At 41.3% G+C, this 21,605-nt stretch overlaps 1 protein-coding gene across 6 annotated transcripts in view; it reads left to right on the top strand.

Annotated features, from left to right (window-relative positions):
* The window catches only part of LOC141109728 (hematopoietic prostaglandin D synthase-like), a 65,419-nt gene that overhangs the window by 24,924 nt on the left and 18,890 nt on the right, over nt 1-21,605 (top strand). For 5 of the 6 annotated variants that reach the window (XM_073601056.1, XM_073601050.1, XM_073601051.1 and 2 more), the window contains one exon: nt 8,145-8,302. In XM_073601056.1, the coding sequence (XP_073457157.1) occupies nt 8,170-8,302 (133 nt within the window). In that variant the 5' untranslated portion in view covers nt 8,145-8,169. Of the gene's footprint in view, nt 1-7,868; nt 7,974-8,144; nt 8,303-21,605 lie in introns of those variants that run through there. The other variant, XM_073601063.1, reaches the window with a different exon arrangement.

Here is a 21,605-nt window from a genome sequence, read left to right as displayed (position 1 = left end):
ACGGCACTACATCACTTTACCTGACAATTGCGTGAACATGCGACGATGTACTCAAACAAAATTTATGTCCTTTTTTCCCCACAAATAGAGCTTTATTTTGGTGGTATTTGATCACTTCTGTGGTTTCTATTTTTGCGCAATAAGCAAAAAAAGTGCATCAATTTTGAAAAAAAGCAATATTTTTAACTTTTTGCTACAATAAATATCCCCAAAAAATATATATAAAAATAAATTTCTTCCTCAGTTTAGGCCGATATATATTCTTCTGCATATTTTTTTTTTTTTTTTTTTTACTAGTAATGGCGGTGATCTGCGATTTTTAGCGGGAACATTGTGGCAGACAGATCAGACACCTGACATTTTTTACACTTTTTGGGGAACCAGGGACATTATTACAGTAATCAGTGCTAAAAATATGCACTGTTATTGTACTAATGACACTGGCAGGGAAGAGGTTAACATCAGGGACGATCAAGGCGTTAAATGTGTTCCCTGCAGGTGTGTTCTAACTGTATGAGGGATGGGCTGCCTGGGGAAACACACAGATCCGTCTTCCTGCATAGTAGAAAGACAGGATCTGTGTGATCCCTGTTCTGTCACTGCAGGGAACGATCGCGGGTGGCCAGTGGACATTGAGACCGCTCCACCCGCTGAATGGCTCCCCTGATGGCCAGTGGGCGCGCGTGTGCATTCACAACATAGGGTTCTCAAGCCGACATAGAATGAAGGCGATTCAAGGGGAATGAGCCGAGCTGCCACAGTACAATGGTAGCAGCTGGTCGGCAAGTGGTTAAATATATTTAAAGGGTAACTCCACTTTCGTGGGGAAAAAAAGAGCAAATAAAGAAAAAAAATATTGCATATACAATTGCGACACACGTCATATTGTAATTGAATGTTATTAAAAATGACCTTTCCTTTGCAATCTGCAGCCGCTGTCATTTTCTGGAAATGCAATGCAATATGGTTACCTGGTGTTTTTCTGTACACAGAAAGTGTACTGAACACCCCTCGGAAACATAATTTGCTGCTTGTGTGATTGGCTCACTAATTTTCCCAGAAATCTACACTAAGATACAAGTCAGATTTTAGGCATCCCCTGCAAAAAAAATGTCATTTTTGGTGAGATACTCCTAATAGGAACACATATAAAGGGATGCAGACCTTGCCACTTTCCTCATTAGTGCCCTGCAGGTGCACAGCTGATTGATAATTATGAAACCACTCCCATTAGACTCACTCAGGACAGGGGCACAGAGGAACAAACGGGGATCTCTTCAGAATTGCAAAAGGTAGGAATCTGCAACTAAGGTTGTTATAAACTTTGCAATGTACAAAGAATTCCCAGGGGGGAATGTTTTTTTCTCAACAAAAGTGGAGCTACGCTTTAATAAAATAATACAATACACATATCACTATACTTTCCCTTTGTATTGCTAACATCATCGTAAGTGTAGCTATTAATTTTAGGCCCCTTTCACACTTATACGACTTCAAAGTAGCGCGATTTTACCGCAATTTCGTGGCTGCTATTTTACCGCGATTTGGGAGCAGTACTACTTTGTACTACTTTGCCACAACTTTGGCATTAACAAATGAAAACATACATGGTGTGAGGCTTGTGCTTACAAAGTCGTACTGAAATCGTGTCTATATTATTCAGGTACGATTTGCATGCTACTTGAGGGTTTAACATTGAGGTCTATGGAGTACAACTCACATGGAAGTTGGACCAAAGTAGTGCAGGGACTACTTTGAAGTTGGCACGACTTAAAGTCGTGCCAATATAAATGGTAGTCGTTGAAAATCATGGAGAATGACTTGTCATACGATTTTGCAGTACAAAATCGTGGGACAAGTTGTATAAGTGTGAAAGGGGCCTTAATTGTATGGTAGTGTATGTGAATTTAGTATAGGTAGTATGTATTACTTAATATATAGAAATTTACACATTTGATCCATGTTAATGTAACTGAAAGATGGGAATGATGTACAGAAAAAGCTACTGCATTGAAATGAGAGGAAATGGTGAAATTCCTTTTCTGCAAAGTGGGGAAATTGTGAAAAGGGATACATTTTAACATTGCGGTTAAACGAAATCTGTCAGTTTTTCGCAACACAGAGTGCCAATACTGATTTCCTTTGCAAAATGCTAGTTGCTTGACTGTTAGACATTATGCACATGGATGTTTGCATGATGAGCATAAAATCCTCAGAGCTACAGTAAACTGCACAGAGAGACTGCAGGTGCCACATACAGCTGCCAATACAAGAGAATAGCTGTACACGGCCGTGTAAATGCTGCTCATTTCTGCATCAGTGTTTATACTTGTCCTCTGGCTTCAAAAAACAGCTGATACAAACATCTGCAATGCTACTACAACTCCTACTGTAGCTGTTCTAGGTCAGTGAGTTAGTGTTAGGATCATTATGACAGCCAGGCAACAGACATTATAATAAGGTCAGTAACGGCAGCTTATACAATATTCTCTTGATAGGTTCCCATTAGGGCTCACTTACACTTAGGCATTCTGTTACAGTGTGTTAATGTGCATTATGGCCTTGGCCTAATGTGCATTGCATTAAGGCAGCCCATTCATTATTTATTATGGTAATGCATTTATAAAATTGCAACTCAGCCGGCTGAAAGGCGCAAAAGTGCAAGGGCCCATTCGTACTTGGTGTTTTGAGAATGTATGCACAGCAACACATTTTGTGTCATGCGTTAACGTGCGTTAGACGTAAAGGACAGACTAAAAAAAAACATTTTTTTCCGGCACATTGCACCACAATGGTAGCGTGTTACCATATGTTGTGTGCTGCAATCCATGTGCATCGAAGCTCTGTTGCCTTAGTGCATTGTTGAATGGCACCCCAACACACTTAGACCCCTTTCACACTGGGGCCGCGTTAGCGCTAAAGAGCCATTCATTTTAGCCGCGCTTTTCGCCCGCTAGCGGGGCGCTTTTAACCCCAAAGAAGTGGTTAAAAACACCAGTGTTGCAGCGCTTCCGAAGCACTTTTCAGGCGCTTTGGAAGCGCTGCCTATTCATTTCAATGGGCAGGGAATTTTGGGAGCACTGTATGCAGCGCTCCCAAACCACCCCAAAGATGCTGCTGGCAGGAATTTTCCGAACGTCCCGCAAGCGCACCGCCTGAGCGTGAAAAGACACGCTGAAATGAATGAGGAGGCAGTTTTCAGGTGCTATTTAGCCCCCTTTCATACTGAGGAACTTCTAAACTGGCAGTAAAACACTGAGCGTTTTTAAGAACTTTACAGGTGCTTTTGAAGAGCTTTCTATTCATTTCAATGTAGAGAGGAGCGTTTTTTTACCACCCTGCCAGCGCACTGCCCCAGTGTGAAAGCATTCATTGATTTTATTGGAAATAGGTTTTCGGGAGCTTTTCATGTGCTTTTTTAAGGCTACTTTCACACTGAGGCGCTAAAAAAATAGCGCCTGCATAGCACCTGTAAAGAGCCTCTCCTGTCTCTCCAGTGTGAAAGCCCGAGTGCTTTCACACTGGAGAGGTGCGCTTGCAGGACGGTAAAAAAAGTCCTGCAAGCTACATCTTTGCAGCGCTGTAGGAGCAGAGTATACACCGCTCCTAAAGCGCCCCTTCCCATTGATAACAATGGGGCAGTGCCGCCAAACCACCGGCATATGCACGCGGTTTTAAACCTTTTTCGCCCGCTAGCGGGGGTTAAAAGCGTCCTGCTAATGGCCGAATAGCGCCGCTAAAACGACGGTAAAGTGGCGCTAAAAATAGCGCCACTTTACCGTTGACACCCGCCCGCCCCAGTCTGAAAGTAGCCTTAGTGTGAAAGTGCCTGAAAAGCGCTTCAGTATGGAAGCGGTCTAAGAGGTTATTTCTAGCGCTAAAAGGCTGAAAACTGCCTCAGTGTGAAAGGGGTCTTAACAAGAGCATTATTATCTACAACAGTGTGTTTCAGCTCTTAATGTAGCCCAAATTTTGGAGGCTGGCTGGTTACTATTGACAATACAAAACTATTCTTGTTAACTTCTTTATTCATACATGTGGCCCATGACCCAGTGCCTATGAAATTGTTATCACATCAGCACTGGCTTAACAAATAGGAAAAATGTCATTTTTTTAAATCTTATCTTGCTTGGTGTCACCAACGCAAAGAGTATCAGGACTAAACCCTAGATAATGTTCTCTTTTTGTGTGCTTAAGGGTCAGATTCATTGCAATGTGATTGCATGGCATCTACGACACAGGTTTGTATCATAAAGGAGTAAGGAGAAAGAACCACAATGTTCTACCACTGTGCTATTAAATCGCAGACATAAAAATCACATGGTATTAGAAAGGGTGTCACTGAACCTCAATACTCAGCAGCAAATCCTTTATGGACTAGAGAACAACACTGTAATGTACTTGCACTGCAATTCTTACATTCTATGTTTTATAAAACCTGATTTCACATGGAACTTTGGCTTTTAGTAGAAGACTATTCTGCCACTGTTTTTTGTTGAACCCATAGTGCTACCCCGTAGGAGCCGCTGGTAATTGGGCCTATTTCCCCCACTCACAACATGCACAGCACAGGCACGCGGCATTTTCAGCATTCTTCCACTGGCTCAAGAATCAGGCTAGGGGTTTATTTTTAGGATATTTATTGAACAAGAACTTAGATAGGGATCGGGAGCATGGGATACCCTGAACTGTAGACTGCTAGGATTTCTAGCAGCTCTGTACAAAATGTTGGCTGTATAAAATGTACTGTCTCTTGGCTGAACTTGTACAACTCTCGGCTGTATTGCATAGCTCCTGGCTGCACTAAGCACAGTTAAGCAATATGGCAAGCTCCTGGCTGTCTTGCACAGCTCCTGGATGCACTGGGCACACTTAGGCAGTATAGCATGCTCCTGGTTGTCTTGTACAACTCTTGATTGCACTGCATTGGGCTGTAAGGTAAAACACCCAATGCTCACTCAGTCCTAGAATAATGGAGCTTCCTCACACCTGTTCTCCTGCTCTGTCCAGGCTCTGACCCAGGCTTTACTTGGTAGGCCTCCCCCCAGCTAAGTTTAGCTGAGACCTCGATGTCTCCATAAGGAATCATCAGACTTCTCCTCCTTTCCTTTCTCTCTGCCCTGGGGCAGAGCCCCCCAAGCACAGGGGTATCCTCCAGAAGGCTAGACCCTGAAACTCTGCACTCTTCTGCCAGGCCTCAGAACATTTATAGGCTCTCCAGCCACCTACTGGACACAGACAGATTGAGGACTGAAGTTAACGTTTGGAGGCATACAAGCTCGGCGCTCGTGGGTTGATGCCCGCACTCATTTTAAACAAGTGAGTGTAACTCCCCCTTCTCTGTGTCTTGCTACCCCTCCACTCTGGACGTCACGGAATTATACTATATACTGTCCGTTTTTTGTCTTTTTATATTCCACCTTGCATACTTAACCATCGTTACCAACTGTACAACTGGATTTCCATACTCGCTGGCTATTTACAACACAAGCTGTATACCTTACAGCAGTAAGGTAAGCAGCTTGCGAACACGGAGGTGCCCTCACTGAAGAACTCCTCCCTCTCCCTTCACTATTGGAATTGAGCAGCGTAAAGTACAATCCATTGTTGACTCCCATAGGTTCCGTGGGCACATACAGTACCTGGTGCATTGGAAGAGGTACGGTCCGGAGAAACGCTCTTGGGTCTCATCCTCGGATGTACATGCCCCTGTCCTCCTCCGTGATTTCCATAGATGTTTTCCCCTCAACCCCGGTGGTCCTCTGAGGGGGAGGGGTCGTTGAGGAGGGGGTACTGTCAGGGCTGAGCTCAGCCCTTCCTTCTCTGAGCTGGTCGCTCAGCTGTCGGCTAATTGCCAGCTAATTTCTTTCCACAGTGACTCAGCTGTTTATGATCTGCTCATCAGTCCTCGTTACTTAAAGCCATCAAGCTCACTTCATCCCTGCCTTCGCCTTTGGTCACATCTCAGAGACTTTCTTCTGCGTTCCTGTTGAAGACTTGCTCGGCTGACGTCCCTTCTGGCTCCTGATCCTACTTGCTGTACTACTACGTTGATCTCTGGCTCTCTGACATTGGCATTGGCTAACTACCCGATCTGGTTACTGAACTCTGGCTATGAATTGACTACGCTTACTCTGTTTACCTTTTCATTATTATTAAACAAGTGTGATTAACTGTACTTCTGTCTCGGTCTGATTCATGGTTTCTGACAGCTACAAACCCTTTTACTGCCAGAATACCCTTTCACCAAGAGGTTATGTTTTACATTAAAATTAGATTTACCCTCCAGATCTAACCTCCCCCCCCTTCTTCGACACTAACCAACTCTTCTTCTTTTGTGAGCTGGGGACTTTCATGATCTCCCTGATTTGACTGGAGCTTTCATCACCTCTAATCCTCTCCTCATTCCAACGCTGGAGGTCCTCGACTCATTGCCCTCTTTTTGGAGCTCAGGACCTCCATCACTGTAGTCAGGATGCTGAGGGAAAGAAGATCAATAAACTGCTGCTCACTAATCTCCTCTGCAAAAGATTAGACGTAGATCAGAAACTCTTTGCTCCTGTATATACAAAACAAACACCCCTATGTCTCATGCAAATTAAAATTAAATTAACAAAAAAAGATCAAACTTGCAGCTACTGTTTATTCCCTCTAAGCAAAGGTCAAGATAATTAAAAGCTAATATTAAACAGCGCTTGCTATCCTCCTTGCATATCAAACAATATCATGCATGTGCTTGTAACATTTCAGTGCCTTATTACGTGCCATAAAAACGTAAATAATATATAATACCAAATATTGATTACTTGGGTAATGAAACAAAGTCCACACATAAAAGAAAAAACAAAGTCCACACATGAAAGAAAAAAGCAAAGTCCACACATAAAAAAATCCCTAAAGATGTGAAGAAAAAAACAAAGTCCTTAAAGATATGAAGAAAATGTGCTTGTGCCAAAACAACCCTCTTAGTAGTATTCCACCTTGTGCTCATGTGATATCATCTGCACTCACCAGATTCCAATGGCCCCCTTACTGTACAGCAAGAGGAGTCAATAGTGCTTGTGGTCACTATGGGACCTATCTGGATTGGTCTCCAATGGCCTCTGTCTTAGATGTTATCCCCTCCTTGTATAGCTTCTTGTCCTTATCCTCTTTGTTCAATGGGCAGGAGTGATTTTATGAAATAAGAAAGGAGAGGATTCCTCTCATAGTGAAAAAACACTTATTATTATTAAAAATTAGGGTTAAAAATCACTACAAAACTCATATAGATATAAAGGATCGGTCTGCTGTGTTTTGAGCAAGATGGATGCCATCTAGTCCCTGGCATGCATTTCAGTTACAGACCGGAAGTGACACACCAGAAGTTCCGCTTGGCGCGTTTCATCATTAAAACGTGACCTCCTGTTCCCTATTTGATGGACATAGAGAAAATGTCAAGGGTTTAGTATACTACTGAATATTGCTATAACTGTAACTATCCACTAAACAAGTCACGTAGGTTGCTGTGACAGCTATTGATGGCATCAGTTTGAGAAGCTTTTGAGATCATTCAGAATTCAAAGGCAGGGGAATTTGATCTGCAGTTGACCATCTTCCAACCTGCTTTGACCTGCCTAATGCAGGGATTTCATTACTATAGGCTTATAAGGGAATACAACCCCCCACCCCAAAAGTAAACAAAAGCCTTAAAATGACTTACCTGTTTTGGAAAATATAGCAGGAGTGTTACATGCTTACTTGCAGGTACTTTAGATGTTGAGGTGTAGTAGTTTACTTTCTCTTAAAATTCATATGTTAGAAGATCTGTGCAAATTATGCTCTGTTGCATTTTATGTGTATTGATGTGTTGCCCACTTCTCTTTTTATTAAAGTTGAGTTTTCTGCTCTGCACATCAAACGGAATGGCTCTTTTTTGCATATCTATATTTGGAATCACAAATTCCCAGCTAATACCAGATCAGATGTAACAGGTGCTGACACCTTTATATTATACCACCCAACATTTTTTAAAAATCAACACCCTGCATTTAGTAAGATTTGCATACAAGCTTATAGAAAACTTTAAAAACTGAAACTGTTATTGATGTTGACATCTCTTTGCTTATTGCCAGTGCTTATATGCATTTTTATGTTCTTTAAAGGTTGTAGCCATTTCAAAAGTAAACCATGCCAAACTACAAGCTGACCTATTTCAATTTCAAAGGGAGAGGAGAGATTTTACGCTACATATTTGCTTACAAAAATACTCCATACGAAGATAACAGAATTGAATATAGTGAATGGCCTGCCCACAAAGCTTGTAAGTATGAATCTATTGCAGAGATTGTGTTTTATCATGCATTCATATTTATAATGTATATGTATAATGGAAGTAGCAGTAATTTGGAATAGACTACTAAATACACTGCACTGCTTTTTTTTAAATATTTATATAGGTTTGCTTTGCTTCGTTTACTTTTAGATTGATAGGTATAAGGTATGGACACCTATATATACAATGATGTGTGCGGCAAAATGGTGTATTGGGTTCCATTTACCTGATGTTTTGGTTGAGGGAATGCAACTTCTGGCTAAGTGAAGCATTAATTCTGGTTAAAAATGGAAGACACTTTTGGTCTCTGCCTCCACATGCACCATCTTTTGATGCTGGATAGTATAGCTTTTTAGCACAGCTATGACTTATGAAAATTATGCTACACCCCTCTGAGAAAGTCCAGTACATGGATGAAATGTGTGAGGCTCAATGAATGGCTTCTCTGTGCAGACTCTGCCATATCACGACTGTCTTGGGGTTGTACTGCCATTAGATGGGGACCACAAGGCGGCTGGTGACAGTAATATAGTGCTCACCTGATCTGTGCATTTTTTAAGGAAATATCCCTCTATCTAGACTAGATGGCTGTACCATTTGGCTTCCATTTACACTAGCTGGTGTTTATCACCAGTGGTTTAAGTTTATCTACTTGACTAATACACAGCAAGACTTCCTCTGTGTTTATACATCCTATCATTATCACTATTATAAAGGTTTTGGGCTATATGATTTTGGTCGAATGATGTGTATTAGGAACTCATTTGTGCCTACATTGTGTGCAAAGTACTGCCTGCTCTGCCAAGAAATCCTTTTATTGTCACCACATTGCAGCCAGCAGACTCCATTTGATATTAGATGTTTGTTTTCCACTGGAATAATGGGATTTTGCAAGAGTCATGTATACTAACTGATCACCGGTAACATTGCTTCCTCCATTTGTTCATCACAAAGACATGGAATAGGTCAACTGGGAAGTCATGGCATCCTGTTACGTCACAGAACAGGATGATGTAGCACATGCATCTTCTATATTCAAGTTGTGTTCCAATTTATGGATATACAATTTTGCATATTATCCTGCTATCCACGTGAATATATTTGGGACATCGCTATTGGGCACATTGGTATAAACCTTGTAATCTAGAGTGAATTAGAATTCCGCACTCCTATTGTAACAACAAGTATAATTAACAATACTACATTAGTTATGGGCCCCTGTGTGTTGAATTTTTTGAGAGAACTACACTGCTATCTGTAAGAAGACAAATCTGTATTTTTGTTGGTGCATATTCTGGGACAGGTGTTAGGCCCCTTTCACACGTGCGTATGTCCGTATTTCATCCATCCGTTTTCGGATGAAATACGGACATACATGCATCCCTATGGATAGCGGGTGTCAGCGGATGAACATCCGCTGACACCCGATATCATCCTTCCCCGCTCTCGTCCGATTCCAGAGCGGATCGGATGAACACGGACAGACGGTCCGTGCTCATCCGATCCCCCATAGGGGAGAGCGGAGATCTGACAGGGCGGTCCCTGCACAGTGTGCGGGTCCCGCCCTGTCATCAGCCGGCTCAGCTGGGAAAAACGGAGAGATCCCCGCTGAGCAGCAGATGTTCACGGGTCGGATCAACACGGATCCGTCCCATGTGAAAGGGGCCTTAGTGATATGCTGAGGTTTTTCTTTACGGTATCATTACGCTGGATGATCATTGCTGTTTTACTCTAAAAGATTCTGATTTTTGCAGGGCCCTGTATTAAAGGGTAACTCAATTTTCATGGGGAGAAAAAATAGCAAATAAAGAAAAAAAATAATATAGCATGTACAATTGCAATACAAGTTGTATTGTAATTGAATATTATTAAAAATTACCTTTCCTTTTCAGTCTGCCGCCACTGTAATTTTCTATAAATGAAATATGGCTACATGGAGTTGTTCTGTACACAGAATGTGTACTGACCACTCCCCAGTCAGATTTCAGGCATTCCCTGCAACAAAAATGTCATTTTTGGTCATATATTTTCAATAGGAAAACGTCTAAAGGGATGTAGGCCCAGCAGCTTTCATCATTAGTGCCCTGCATCTGCCACAGCTGACTGATAATTATGAAACCACTCCCATTAGACTTACTGTGCACAGAGGCACAGAGAAACACACATGGATTTCTTCAGAATATCAAAAGGTAGGAATTTGCAACAAAGGTTGTTATAATACATGCAATGTACATAGATCACCCAGAGGGGAATGTTTTTTTCCCCACAAAAGTGGAGTTACACTTTAAGTATTTTTAAGGCCCCGGCTGGACACTGTACCTAGTGGTACTAACATTTAGGGCTGTACGCCCCCATAGACAAATGGCCGGAATGCAGTATTCTTTCATTCTGGGCATTTGTTCATTAGCCCAAAACATTTCTACCACTTGGTACAATGAATGCTGAATGTGTCAGCTTTAGTGCCAGAGTCCATATTCTCATCGCACATGTTCCTGGAATGAGTTCTTAAGGTACTGGGTGCTGTAGCGGTCTCCAGCTGCACAATGGAACCTGTGCGATAATTAAATATTCGCCAGCACACCAAAGATCATCAATTTTGTCCAAAATGTTGCACTACACCATTTTGTGATGTGATCTTTCTTGAATAAAAACCGATTGGACGAAATTGATGATCGTTGATATTCTGGGGAATATCTACGTATAGCTTTAGTGCCAAGTCACACCAGAATCGCAGAGCACATTCCTGTGTGATTCCCGTGCAATTCAGTGTGATGTGATTTTCAGCCCATTCATTTGAATAGGCTGAAAATGCACTGGATTACACCAAAAGTGGTGCATGCACTACCTTAAAAAAAAGCACTGTAACTGAATACTGGTACTGCGGTACCATGCAATCTGGTGTAGGCAAACACATTGCATTTGTGATCTGCATTCAGCGTGTTATTAGGATTACACTGACACCCGCAGCAGATCGCACACCTGGTGCCTTTTAAATGCTGTGTGGGAAACATGCACAGAATCCAGGTTTCCTGCACCAGTCTAGTGTGAATTTGGTCCTGAAGGAAAGTTGTGTTAATCAGCAAATATGAGTATTCACAGTAATTTAATGCAAGCAACATAATGCAAACAGCCTGAGCCTGAACTGCACATGAGTCAAAAAGATGCAAAACTATTTCATACATAAAAGGAAACCATGCCAAAGAATAAAAATGCTAATTCCTCTGTCATTCATGTTGATACTATGGTTTTAATGCCACTACCCCAAAACAACTATAGATAAAGTATTTAGAATTCTCTATTTGTGGTTCTATGGTAAGAAGCATTAAGGCTACACTAGCATTTTCAGAAGAAGGTACTTTTGTACCATGCGATCCGGTGTCGGCAAACGTACTGCGTTTGTGACCTGCGTTTGGGGTGTCACTAACTTTGCACTGACCCCCCGCAGCAGATCGCAAGGGCAGTGTGAATGGAATCCTGTGCAGGAAGCCGCATGGGAATGCGGCTTTCCCACACTGCATTCTAGTGTGAAGCGGACATCAGATTAGGCCTGAACGTCCACCTAGTAAAACTTAGAAACCTTGCAAACTGTAGACCAGGTGGAAGCAAATCTGAAAAACAGTTGCCTGATGCCAAAAAGCTCAAGAAACACTTGCAGATCTAGCAGAGTGAGCTTTGATAGGAAAGGCTGGAACCTGATCCTTAATACCATAAGATTGGGAAGCCTGATCTGTCTGAGCTACTGAGAAAAGGCATAATGGGAAGCCAGTTCCCTTTTATGGGGACCATCAAGGATGAAGAAAATAGAGTTATTCTTTCTAATGGAAACAGAGGCTGCAAATTAAACCCACGCAACACACCAGACTTTGAAAAGAAATGTATTTCTGATATACTGGCATTGGACAGAGAGAGACAAGAAAATAGTGTCCTGATTTTGGTGAAAGGCTGAAACTACCGAAGGAAGAAGGCTCTTGTGTAGAACACAGACACTTACTTTTGTGTAAGACCAGAAAAGGATCTCTACAAGACTCAGACACATGCCTAACAAAGATGATGGTGACAAGGAAAACAACCTTGTGAGTAAGGGTGGTAAGGGGAACTACCCTGAAGGCAGTCTTTGAAGTGCTGACAGAATCAAATTCAAATCCCATGGTGTTACAGTTGGTTAGTGTTTTTTTGGTCGGGATTGCAAGGCCCAAAATTTGCCCCTGAAATGGTACTTAGAGCCAAATGTTGAACTAGGCTGATTGTAAAAAGGTGAGTATTTGTCCCACAGAGTATTTCCTGAGGTAAAAGCTCCAGTCCCCACACCACAGCAGCATGCCTTCCATCCTGTGTCATGGTAGACCTTGTCGGATGTAGACTTTCTTGCTTTTAACAATGTGGGAATTATTAAATCAGAGAGGTGACTGTCTATTAAAACCTGTGCTTCAACAGCCATGCTGCTAAAGCTGCCAACTGTGAAGAAAGATGATAAATTGGTCCTTGGGATGAAAGATTCAGTCGATTCCACTGGCTGTCTGCTAGCAGCTCACCCAGGTCAGAGTACCATATCCCCTTGGACTAGTTTGAAACTATGAGTATCACTGGAATGCCTTCCATCTCAATCTTGCGAAGTAGATGGGGAAAGGAATAGATCATGTTATACTTATCCTGTAGAGCCAACAAAGGACCTCTGCACCTGAAGAAAAAAAACTGTCCACTTTGTTGTTGAACCTTGAGGCCAGGTCCTGAAACACCTTTGGGAATATGGACCATTCATCTGGATCCAGCCCCTTCCGGCTAGGGTAGTCTGCTTGCCTATTGTCTATGCCTGGGATATGAACAGCTGATGAGGCTGGAACATGAAGTTCAGCCCAGGATAGAATCATTTCTACTCCTCTTGTCTGGGCAGACCCCTGGTTCCTATTTGATGGTTGATGTACACCACTGCCATAGCATTGTCTGACTGAATCCAGATCGAATGACCCTCTGGTCTGGAGGTCCAGTATTGCAGGGACAAAATTCCAAAATGTTGACTGAGAGATGAGATGCCTACACTGTCCAAGTCCCCTGCATCAAAAAGATATCTAAAATTCATCCCCAGCCCTTCAGGCTGTCATTTTCTAGGACACTAGCAAAAAAGTGAGGCATGCTGGGAGTGTCATGGATTATACCAAACTAGTAACTGTTTGTTGTTGCCAGTGTCCAAATCCTCCTGCAGGGGGCAGTATAACTCAGTTGTCCTAAAATCCTGCATCCATTAATGAATGAAAAAGAATACATGTAATCGTTAGATTTCTATTTAGATTAATGGTATTTGCTATCAGCCATTAAAACAAGAGATTGTTTTTTGCTATATATTAATAGATTTCACATTAGCAACATTTGAAGTTTGTTCTCAACCATGATCACAGTCCCAGTTTTTTTTTTTTTCTGGAACAAAAACTGAGAGTTGTTTAAAGTGTATGTTTACAGTCTGGGCAGTATTTCAAATATTTCAAAATGCAACAAAATATACATCAAAGCGATGGTATCCTTTCAAGGTTAGTAACGATTTAGGGATGTAGCATTCCCTTGAGAAGAAGATGTGTCATGCATTTTAGCACATTTGTATAAAAAAGGTGTTTGCTTTAATGCAATCGATAATTTCACATTCACTTCATAAGCGAAGAAAGAAGTAAAAGTAAAGTCATTTAGCAGCAACCTGTAGCAGTCAGTTAAGATATTAACTTACATTGAGAGCATTCAGAACAGAAACAACTGAATGTTGGCTACAGATAGCTGCAGTCCGCATATGGCTCTAATAACGTTAATCTGTAACTCAGCCCTCGGTTGCTTAACTATATTTCATCATGGTTACATAGATTAAAATAATCAAAGGGTATAAAGTTCATGCTTGGGACAGCATGACATGGTAGTAAATGGCTTCTCAATTTTCATGCTTGGAAAACAACACAACTATTAGAACTAGAACATTCAGTTGTCATTTTTCCAGTGCAATTCAGGAGATCAATTAAGAAACTACCTTGTTTTATGAGTATTTTTCTCCAGCTTTTTTAAAGCAGACCTGCATTCATAAATTCTAGTTTTGCAAGTGAATTGTAAAGACCTTTTTATGGAAGATTTGCTGGAACAGGGTTACATTCCAAGCTAGAGAAGTTAATAAAAACCTAACTACAGCCAAAACATTTTTAAAATTCTACATATATTGAGGAAGAGTAGGAGCTCTGTCAGGGTATTGCGCTCTGTGACCCCCCATTTATAGAAAGAGTAAGAGCTCTGTCAGCTTTGTATTGCGCCCTGTGACAAACAATATTAACCACTTAAGCCCTGGACCATTTGGCTGCCCAAAGACCAGAGCACTTTTTGCGATTCGGCACTGCGTTGCTTTAACTGACAATTGTGCGGTCGTGCGACGTTGCTCCCAAACAAAATTGACATCCTTTTTTTCCCACAAATAGAGCTTTCTGTTGGTGGTATCTGATCACCTCTGCGTTTTTTATTTTTTGCACTATAAATAAAAAAATAGCGACAATTTAGAAAAAAAACGCTTTATTTTTTTACTTTTTGCTATAATAAATATCCCCAAAAAATATATAAAAAAAATTTTTTTCCTCAGTTTAGGCCGATACGTATTCTTCTACATATTTTTGGTAAAAAAAAACGCAATAAGCATTTATTGATTGGTTTATGCAAAAGTTATAACGTTTATAAAATAGGGGATAGTTTTATGGCATTTTTATAAAAATTTTTTTTTTTTTTACTAGTAATGGTGGTGATCAGCGATTTTTATCATGACTGCGACATTATGGCGGACACATCGGACACTATTGGCACGATTTTGGGACCATTCACATTTATACAGCGATCAGTGCAATTAAAAATGCATTGATTACTGTGTAAATGTGACTGGCAGTGAAGGGGTTAACCACTAGGTGGCGCTGTAGGGGTTAAGTGTGTCCTAGGGAGTGATTCTAACTGTGGGGGGGAGGGGCTGTGTGTGACATAACACTGATCACCACTCCCGATTACAGGGAGCGATGATCAGTGACAGTGTCACTAGGCAGAACGGGGAAATGCTTGTTTACATTAGCATTTCCCCGTTCTTCCTCTCTGTGAGACGATCGCGGGTATCCCCGCGGACATCGAGTCCACGGGACCCGCAATCATGCTCACGAAGCTCCTGGCGGGCACGCCCGCAAATCGCCTCTTAAAGGGCAACGTACAGGTACGTGTGATTCTGCCTGTACATGCCCTTCTGCCGATGTATATCGTCGTGAGGCGGTCGGGAAGCAGTTAATAAATGTCAATAACTAGAGCATGTGATAAATTGATAACAACAATGGTAATAGGTAAAAAGGATGAATAAGTATGGACATAGTCCCGGTTTAAAAATTGGTCCATAAAATGATAAACAGCACTAGTGGCAGCTTCCTTAATAGCGAAGTCTCTGGAAAACAGGATAAAAGAAAACAAGGTCCGCCAAACTAAGTGCAATATCTTTAAAAAACTGAATTTATTAAATAACAGCCAAATAGCTACTCACATGGGGTCTGTGAGATTCAGGCTTGTATGTCTCTATGGAATATCTGTGGTTACTCGGGAGTCCAAAGCTTGTTCAGGGAGGCGTTCCAGTGGGCAGCAGCGATGTAAGAGCATGGAGGTGCAGGGAGATGGCACGGACCCCCCATTAATAGAAAGAATAGGAGCTCTGATAGGTTTGTATTGCGCTCTGTTACCCCCCATTAATAGAAAGAGAAGATGCTCTGTCAAGTTTGTATTGCGCTCTGTGACCCCCGTTGCTAGAAAGAGTAGGAGCTCTGTCAGGTTTGTATTGTGCTCTGTGACCCCCCATTAATAGAAAGAGTAGGAGCTCTGTCAGGTTTGTATTGCGCTCTGTGACCCCCCCCATTAATAGAAAGAGTAGGAGCTCTGTCAGGTTTGTATTGCTCTCTGTGACCCAGTCTTCATCCTCTATTGCACCAACATCCTCCAACCAGCGGGATTTCAGTTGATAAGCTAGGGCAGTGGCAGCGGGAAGCACCAGATGGTTGTAAAAAATCGAGAGAGGTTTCTTGGGGTCTTGACCCATGATCAGCTCAACTAAAAAGAGTGTTTCAAGGCTTGGGATGGAGTCCCGGAATTGAATACTAAGTGCCTGGCGCAGTTGTAAATAATGGAAAAACGTGGTTTGATAGTCTAAATCCAGCCTTGAGGTCCTGAACTGATTTGATCCCACTATCTGTCAGAACACCGGAGGGTAAGATGACCCCGTGATCAATCCAGAGTTCAAGTTCATAATCTGGTATTGTGATTAGTTCAGGAAGCTGTAGATTGTACCACAGAGGTGTATGGTTGTGGAATGGGGGAGCTTTCGTGTAATGAAAGGCCAGTTGCCAGACCTTTTGGAGATGGAAAAGCATGCTGCCCTTGTCACCCACTTGGGGCACTGCCCGGGTACCAGAAAGAAGGACTTGGAGGGGATGGCCCTGTGGGGCAAGAGTTTCAAGGACACACTAAGGTGATGTATCTGTCTTTGTCATCTTTATTGAAGTAGAAAAAAATGGGAGCATTGGGAGGCAACATACTATAGAGCAAGATCGGGTAGGGTGGTGCCGCCTAGTGTTGAGGGGCTTTTCAGAGTTCACCAGGATAGCTTGTGACAAGAGGCAGCACATACAAATGTGTTTAATATGGATTCCATACACTTAAAAAAAGTAAATATAGGAGGGTATGCCAAAAGATATAGAGAAGCTTGGGGAGTAGGATCATTTTCACTAAGTTGATGCGGCCCATAACTCTGATGGGGAGTCGAGACCACGTTTGTGTTTTATCTTTTAGAACTGAGTAAAGGGGTTCAAGGTTAAGGCTAATGTGATCTGTAAGGGCACGGGATACTTGAATGCCTAAATATCTGATTTGACTTGCTCTCACTAGCAGAAGGGCTGCTTGATCAACTGTAGGGGCAGTTATGTCCAGAATTTGGGATTTGGCTCAATTAATTAGCAGACCTGAGAACTCCCCCAAAACATTGAATGAGTTGCAGGGCATCAGATAACGTTGGTCCGGAATCCTCTAAATATAGTAGCATATCATCTACATATAGACTTATAGTTTCAGTAATCTCCCCTATATCTGGGTGTGCCATAATGGCAATGGATAGGGCAGCCCTGACTGGTGCCCCGGGAAAGAGGGAAGGGGTCTGAGATTTTACCGTTGACTTGAATCCTGGCCGTGGGAGGTTGGTAAAATAATTGAAGTAATTTAATACATTTGGGGCCAAACCCAAATCTGTGAAGACACTCCCATAGATACATCCACTCTACAGAATCAAATGCTTTATCTGCGTCTAAACTAACCACCACCCTAGAGCCTGCATTGTCTAGGTGAATCAAACGCAGGATAATCTTGTTTCGGCGTAATGAAAGAATGTTAGCAAGTATTTTTTACGTCCAGTTGTAGAAGGGATATGGGGCGGTATGATTCAGGCAGTGAGGGATCTTTAGGGAGCATTAATTTTAACCACTTCAATACCGGGCACTTTCACCCCCTTCCTGCCCAGGTAATTTTTCAGCTTTTAGTGCTATCACACTTTAAATGACAAATGCGCGGTAATTCAGCACTGTACCCATATGAATTTTTTATCATGTTTTTTCACACAAATAGAGCTTTCTTTTGGTGGTATTTAATCACTGCTTTTTTTTTCATTTTTTGATATATAAATGAAAAAATACCAGAAATTTTGAAAAAACATGTTTTTCTTTGTTTCTGTTATAAAATTTTGCAAGAAATCTTTCTTCATGAATTTAGGCCAAACTACATTCTGCCACACTTTGATGAAAATAACCCAAATCAGCGTTTATTATTTAGTCTGTAGGAAAGTTATAGAGACCACAAACTATGGTGTATATATATCTGAAAATGTGTCAACCCTGAAGTACTTACTCATTCCTTGAAAACACCAGGACAGTACAAATATCCCCCAAAGGACCCTTTTTAGGAAAGTAGACAGTCCAAGGTATTTAGTAAGAGGCATGGCGTGTTTTTTTAAGTTGTATTTTTTTGGAAAATGAAGAAATTAAAATAAAATGTTTTTCTCACAATTTTTTTATGTACTGCCACCAGTGCAGCACAGTGTCCACATATAACTGGTGTGACAGTGATCAGGGACACTGACTGGTTACAGTATGTAAAAAAAATATATATATATATTTTTTCTATTCTTTATTACATTTTTTATTACACTTTACTACACTGAAGAAAGGGTCAGGATTATTTTTACACATTATTTTGGCTTATACCAGTGAATTTTACTTGTATAAGTAATCATTTTTACTGAATGAAATTGATTAATTCAGTATGTATTGTTGTGATTAGCTGTGATTGGCTGCATTAAATCACATGGTACAAATGGGCTGTGATTGGCCCTGTCTGTACTATGTGATAACTGTGACCAATCACAGCTAGCAACACAATTGTAAGAATTGCATGAAAGGAAGCCATTCGTTGTGTACAATGGTCAAGTGATCTGCTGTGATTGGTCACAGCGATCACATGGTACTAGCAGCAGGCGGTACACTGATCATTCACTGGCTGTGTTTGGTCATATGGAAACCACCCGGAACAATGATTGTCCCACCCAGACGTCATTTGACAATAGGCTGGGCGGGAAGTGGTTAAAAATGCTTCAAGTGAAACAATAAAAATGCTCTATTGCTTTAAATATTATGTCTTGGGACTGCCCTAAAACTGCCCATGAAGTGGCACATCTGTACGATGTAAACAACCGACTACAGCAAAACTGACATTTATGAAGAAAAAATGTGTTTTTAATTTGCCAGCCAAATGGCAGCTCCTGGCTGCTTCCTTTTGTTTGTTAACAAAGTGGTTAGAGATTCCCTTTATCTATACCAGACCCTTATCCTAGATGAGGGCCCCCACACAAAAAAAATATGATGTAGGATTCTCCATAAAAATACATACCAGATGCTTATCCTTACATACACAGTTAAAAAAAAAGTGATCCACGATAAACTGTAAAACCAGTGTCAATCGTGTAGTCCAGCAACGCAGATCCTCAATCATAATGAGCGATGCCCACCAACCCACTGTCATGTTCACTCTAGTTGCTCACCCGCCACAAATGACTGCTCCTGGACCCTGCATGCAATTGTAGGCAAAGGGGTGGGGTCTCCCTGGTGACACTATGGACCAAACATGGACACGACCATTCTTGGTGACATCATGGGAGATCCAGGCTTTATAGAACCAAACTGTAAGCTTATTCCTACTTTATTTCATGTAATTCATACAGGTGATACCATTGTTTATTTAGTACTTTTGAATTCTTGCATCATGTACACCCAGATGTAGTACATTACATTGTTATATTCTTTTGATATTAGCTTTGTATATAAAGCATTTGAAAGTAAATAAAGTTTAAAACGTTTTAAAGAAATGTATATCTATGTTTATGTGGTGAAAATATGGCCCCAACAGTGCTCACTGCAACAATAAGGTTGCAAAGATCTTAAGAGAGAGCTCTTTGCTTTTACCCATCATGAGATGTTTCTTATGAGACACCTTTTTATAGGCCATCAGTTGAGACTAAACCAGCTAATTTGCACTGACAAGGATTGCTTTCTAATTACTTATAGATTTCAGCTGGTGTCTTGGCTTTCCATGTCTTTTTACACCTCCCTTTCTTCATGTGTTCAATACTTTTTCAGTGTCATTCCATTTTATTACACATAATTTAACCACTTCAGACCCGGAAGGATTTACCCCCTTCCTGACCAGAGCACTTTTTGCGATTCGGCACTACGTCGCTTTAACTGACAATTGTGCGGTTGTGCGACGTTGAACCCTAACAAAATCGATGTCTTTTTATTCCCACAAATAGAGCTTTCTTTTGGTGGTATTTGATCGTCTCTGCGTTTTTTTTTTTTTTTGAGCTATAAACAAAAAAGAGCGACAATTTTGAAAAAAAAAGCAATATTTTTTACTTTTTATTATAATAAATATCCCCCAAAAATATATAAAAAAACAATTTTTTTCCCTCAGTTTAGGCCGATATGTATTCTTCTACATATTTTTGGTAAAAAAAATCCCAATAAGCGTATATTGATTGGTTTGTGCAAAGGGGGAGGGGCTACACCTCACATGTCAGCGATCACTGCTCTCGATGACAGAGCAGTGATCTCTGTCCTGTCACTAGGCAGAACGGGGAAATGCTTTGTTTACAAAAGCCTCTCCCCATTCTACCTCTCTGTGACACAATCGTGGGCACCCGGCGGACATCGCTTCTTAGAGGGGACGTACCTGTATGCCCTTTTGTTCACCAGTGCCATTCTGCCGTCGTAAATCGGCATGCGCTGGTCGGCAAGTGATTAAAGTGATTGTAAAGGCTCGTTTTTTCCCTATAAAAATAATAAACATGTTATACTTACCTGCAGTGGATTCTAACATCACCTGACACTTCAACAGAGTCTGATGTGGCTGCACACCCCAAAGTAAATGTTACCAAAAGAATTGTTGAAAATTCCCCGTGGGGTTTTTTAGCTGCAATCATTGAAAAGAAATTGAAAGAATTTTCAATGATTGCTGCTAAAAAACCCCACGGGAATTTTCAACATTCTTTTGGTAACACCTGCAGTGGATTTGCACAGAGCGCCCCAGATCATCCTCTTCTCGGGTCCCTCTTCTGTGTTCCTGGCCTCTCCCTCCTGTTCAGTTCCCCCACAGCAAGCACTGAACAGGAGGGAGAGGCCATAGAATGCGTTAAGATAAAAAAACTTTCTGCCTTTACAACTTCTTTAATTTCTGAATTTATTTGTTTTGGTTTCTTTGTATGTATGGATTGCATGGGTTGTTACTGACGTGTGGTGAAAATTTTATGTCAATAGCACCTTTAGAAATATATTTACCTAGAAAAATGGTGACATGTTCAATACTTTTTTTTACCCGCTGTATACACGTCTTCCTTTCACAGGGTAGATAGAATAGAGTTTAGAAGGGGTGAGAGCAGAGCTTATTTAGGAAAAGGCTAAACTTTCACTTTAAATCTGAGCTCATGCAGGACTTTTTTTTTTCTGGGTAGAAAGAACAAGTGTAAAATGTGTATTTTTCTTTTTTTTTATGAGGCCACGAACAGGCACAGACAAAGACAGGAACACATTAGTAAAGAAGGATTTGTAGGTCAGGTTTCTATGGCTTTCTCCATCTCTGCTGGGGGGATTTCCATCACTTCCTGTCCCACCTTCCTGTCCCACCTAGATCAATGCGGTAAGGAAAGCACCCATCTGACTTTGCC

The sequence above is a fragment of the Aquarana catesbeiana genome, linkage group LG01, assembly GCF_042186555.1.
Source record: "Aquarana catesbeiana isolate 2022-GZ linkage group LG01, ASM4218655v1, whole genome shotgun sequence".
NCBI lineage: Eukaryota > Metazoa > Chordata > Amphibia > Anura > Ranidae > Aquarana > Aquarana catesbeiana.
Note: the sequence above shows the minus strand (reverse complement) of the source record. Positions and strands in the feature narration are given on the sequence as shown.